We start from the raw sequence: 4,885 nt of genomic DNA, 5'->3' as shown, positions 1-4,885 counted from the left end.
CAAAGGTATAATAGGACCCTCTGAATTTAGAAATCTCTTTGCTGTAAAAACAAATAAACAATACCAAATATCAAGAGATAGTGGTCATTCTTCGAGAGATTCTCATTTTAAGTTTTATTATTATTTTTTAATCTCTTTATCTCCAGGTTTTGGATTTACTATACCAAGATATGAATTATAGCTTTAGGGTTTGCTCCTATATTTCTTCTATCCTGACGGGTCCCATTGAAGACAAAAAAAAAAACTAATGGAAAACTTTACACCACCTGCAGAATTTCATCTTCTATTTTTCCCCTCCATTTCTGGAAATAAACAGTTACTTTTCATTGCGTTTTTCCTTCTTTATCTCACTGGCATCCTGGTGAATTGTTCTATTATTATTGTTATATATCACAGCCAGCCCCTACATTCCCCTTTATATCTATTTCTATGTAACCTCTCTATTGTAGACATCTTGTACACCTCGGTCAATATCCCCAAACTTCTTGACATGTTACTCTTTGACCAGAACACAATGTCCTTCAATCAGTGCTTTACCCAGCTGTATTTTTTTGGTCAATGTACCAGCACGGAAGACATCCTTCTCTTCACAATGGCGTACGATCGATATGTTGCTATATGTAAGCCTTTACATTATCATTCTGTGTTCAGTGGGAATAACTGCGTCAAGATCATTGTTTCAATTTGGGTTTCAGGATGCGTCAACTCTTTATTATTCACCACAGCAGTCTCAAAAATATCATTCTGTAAATCAAACAGAATTGAACAATATTTTTGTGATGCCAAAGCTCTCCTAAAGATATCTTGCACGGGCACCAAGTTTTTTTACATTGCACTACATATTGAGGTGATCATTTTTGGCCTCTTTCCGTTTCTGTGTACTGTTATTTCCTACATGAAAATTATCCGTGTCATCTTGTGCATGAAGTCAAAGGACGGGAGAAAGAAATCCTTTAATACGTGCTCATCCCACCTTACTGTCATCAGTGTCTTCTATGGGACCGTTTTATTTACGTATATGATGCCACAAGCGAGCCATCTTGTTGAACTGGAGCAAGCATTAAGTGTTCTGTTTACAGCTGTTGTACCGGTGTTGAACCCCCTGATATACAGTCTATCAAACAATGAAGTAAAAAAGGCCTTGATAAAATTCAAGGTATGATCATCCTCCCAGAGCAGAGCATTGATAGGAGAAGCATAGACCAATGCCAAAATTAGTTTAATTCCTGGATTATTATTAAAACCCGGGCAAAAATGGTGAAATCACAACTTTCAGCTGTTTTTCTTTGTTTCAAAAAAGAAATCAGATATAACTCAAACCTATTTCATTTCCCAGCTGAATATTCTGGTACTGTTAACCTTACTTCAAAAAAAAAAAAAAAGAAAAATTGTTGCAAAAATTGCTAAATCTTCATATACCTGTATGGACTTTTAAGACACATTTTTAATCAATTCACATTACACAACAATACTTTAATGAAATCAACATTTATTTAATCATTAAAATATGAGATATCTTATTTGCATCATAAATGCATTAGCTGTCAGTATGCTCTAATATGTATGAACCGCATAGGGTAACAATGGGATCCACATATAATTTTTTCTTCATTGGTGTAATGGAAAAGTCAAACAAAGTGCATTGTTAGAGTCTTGTCAATTTATTTCACTGTATAATAAAATCTTTCATATACTCTTACGTTCCCCATTTGTGATCCAGATGATCTGAAGAAAGTAATTGTAAATATTGACTCGTATTTTGTTTACCTCAACAATCAAGACAGAAAAGGGAGGTGCTGCGCCCTTTTTTTTTTAAAGAAAAAGGGTGTTGCACTTAAAAAAAATAAATTTTTTACTTTATATAAAAGGGATCTCCACCCTTTTATACAAGGTTTTGAAAATTTGCAAAAATTTCCTTGAACTTCCGATGGGTCCGCAAAACCCACTGAACCGATTTTGCGAAACCATCGGAAAATCAAGAAAACAATTACAGGAGGATTCCCGGGGCTGCAATCAATCTTGCAGCCCTGGGAATCCTCCTGTTTGTAATCCCCGGGACTAAAGGTTAATTACCTTCTAGTGCTCGGGGATCGCAGTGGAACTGCAGATGAATTCTCAATAGAGTTTCTCCATTAAGAGTTCATCTGCTGTTCAGTTCCCACAATCACCGGGCTGATAAGTACAGCGGGTGACAGTGGGAACTGAACTGAAGGTGAACTCTCAATAGAGAAACTCCATTGAGAGTTCGCCTGCGGTCACAGCTGATTGGAGGCACGCAAGTGTGACCGCAAAGTACCCACAGTCAACGGGCTGTACTTATCGGCGCAGTGACCATGGGAACTGAACTGCAGATGAACTCTCAATGGAGAAACTCCATTGAGAATTCATCTGCAGTTCCACTGTGATCCCCGGGCACTAGAGGTTAATTAACCTCTAGTGCTCTGGGATCACAGTGGATTTTTAGAGCTGCATTCATTCATGCAGCTCTGGAAATCCTGTGTGTGATCCCCGGTAAATGGGGATAAGTCTTCCCATTCAAAACCTTTAGTGCTCTCTGATAGGCTGAGGAAAGCTTCAGAGAGCACTAGAGGTTTTGAATGGGAAGACTTGTCCCCATTTAACCTCTAGTGCCGGGGATCACACACTGAGCCCATCAATGAATGCAGCCAGAGCTGCATTCATTGATCAGCACAGCCCGCTATTTTTTTTTTTTCTTTGAAAATTTTTATTTTTTAAATAAAATTCGAGCTTGATCATCAAATTTACACCAGTCGTTCGAAATTTACAATTTCGGTAAGCAAGAACAGCTGAATTCACAGCGAGTTTGAGTTTTTTAAAAACTCGCTCGCTCATCCCTAATCCTGGTGGTCAGTTTTTATCTTTACATCATCGCAGTGTGGAACACAGAATTGTGACTTGCACATCAAAAAACAATATGGTGTGAGATTTTCTTTTTTATATTTCTAAAATGTAGTGCAAAATGATCATTTACATATTTCCGCTTAGACTCACTGTTTAATTCTAAGTAACACACACAACAGACTGTAATAAATAGGTGGAAAATTACATTCAAGAAAAAAAAAGTTAATATAATAATGTGTTTAATCCATTTTACATACATTTCATCTAAGTCAAATAAAATATGTACAATATACAGCAATACTCTCTTATTACAGAATTATTTAATCTCTGTGTTTGGACACACTTTACAAGTACACTGATTGTAATTTAAACCATGGAAGGTGAATGTAGTATGCTGGGCTTCTCTTTTATAGGAACATTATTATACATGTTGTCTGGTTGCTGTATTATTAGTACCATTGAAATAGTGACATACAATATAAAAATTCTAATTTGTGTGATCCACATGCCATTATATTTGTTTCTAAAATACAATCATCATGTAATTGTGAAGGTCCACAATATTGAATTTTGGGAGTGACCTGTTAAATAGTTAAGGCTGCGGAATAAAATGTTGGGTCTGTAAGGTGATTGAACAAAGCACTCACATATTTTAAAGATAGTAACAAAAATATTAAGAGTAAAAGAGACTCAATTTTTTGAAACAATACGGTAGAGAAATGGCTATTTTGCAAAGTCATATCTACAATGTGTTTATGTCAACATCCATGGATTGTTATGCACAGGACATTTGTATGCAAACTTGGCAATAATTACTTCAAAGTGGATCAAAGAAAAAAATAAAGAAGCAAGACAATTACCTCCCAGTAATATATATAGATGCACACTTAAACAGCCAGCTTTTTTGAATCATCCAACTGCAACAAACAGAAAAGAAACATGTACCTATTCTGGGTCTAGTGAGGAAGTGGGGTTAAGCTCTTTAAGTTTTCACAAAAAGAACTCCCTAGCTGTGTATGTTAGTACATCAAAAAGTGTTGTAAAAGTCCATATAAAAAAAAATTATGTTTTCCTGAATTCTTTTGGAAGTTGATCTTATTTTCTAACATAAATACATACAAGTGTACAGATATGTTTACTTATTTGTAGCTGTAATCTTCTTTTTCAAGACCTAACCCCAACACATACCCTATCATGTTGACCCTAACTTTTAAATGGTAACATCTCCTTCACCTTAAACTCTAATGTAACCCTTTGAATTAACCCTTAAATCCCTAAAAAAAAACTTAAAAGAAAAACAAAACCTGTAACTCCCATGTTAACCTTTGTCCTAAATCTAAATCCATAGCTCTGACCCTAACTTTACACAACCCAAAACCTGAACCCTAACACTAACTGAACCAATTCACTTCATTTTGACTTTTGAAGAATTCAAAGCTATGGGCCAATCCATGAACTGTGCACTATATACAACTAGATGTGGGTATCAGTTTAAAAAGTGGATATTTACAATAAATGACCCCACATAGAGACTAAGTGGGAAGTTGGTTCTGTAACTCCTTGAAATTGAAGTTACTATTGAAGTTACCATTATTTAAACCCAAAACAACTGATAGATTTTCCTTATAGTGAAAAAAAAGTTTCCCAATGATTTGGGGATCATTTTAAAGATGTACAATTCTGTTAAGGCACATATTGGGGTTTAATTCAAAACAATGTTAACAATAATGTAACATTTAAAATTTTGATTTATTATTATGGCTTAAAAAAATATTCATAACATTACCAAGTTTTAGCATCAAATACAGCTGTTAGCACTGCAGGTCGTGCCGGCGCCGCTGCTCCTAATCGCAGGCACGGGCGCCGGGTCCTATCTTTCAGGTAACCCGCTACCTATGTTCCATGCCCGTGTTTCTTTCATGCTGAGACTTGCTCTGGTGTTTGAGCTGGTGTGGGTGTGTCTCTCCTAATCTATGAGGTAACACATACACGCCCTCTGTTTCCTACAGCCTATGGCTGGATC

At 35.9% G+C, this 4,885-nt stretch overlaps 1 protein-coding gene across 1 annotated transcript; it reads left to right on the top strand.

The window, feature by feature from the left end:
• The first annotated feature begins 247 nt into the window (after positions 1–247).
• Positions 248–1,162, top strand: LOC140334720 (olfactory receptor 1468-like). Its single transcript, XM_072416959.1, has one exon. It carries the CDS (start codon positions 248–250, stop codon positions 1,160–1,162), a length of 915 nt encoding a protein of 304 aa, XP_072273060.1.
• The last annotated feature ends 3,723 nt before the right edge of the window (positions 1,163–4,885 follow it).

This window comes from Pyxicephalus adspersus, chromosome 7 (assembly GCF_032062135.1).
Source record: "Pyxicephalus adspersus chromosome 7, UCB_Pads_2.0, whole genome shotgun sequence".
Classification (NCBI taxonomy): Eukaryota; Metazoa; Chordata; class Amphibia; order Anura; family Pyxicephalidae; genus Pyxicephalus; species Pyxicephalus adspersus.
Note: the sequence above shows the minus strand (reverse complement) of the source record. Positions and strands in the feature narration are given on the sequence as shown.

What these genes read in the sequence shown, in the direction of transcription:
- LOC140334720 (XM_072416959.1), top strand. Translation starts at nt 248, where the DNA reads ATGGAAAACTTTACACCACCTGCAGAATTTCATCTTCTATTTTTCCCC.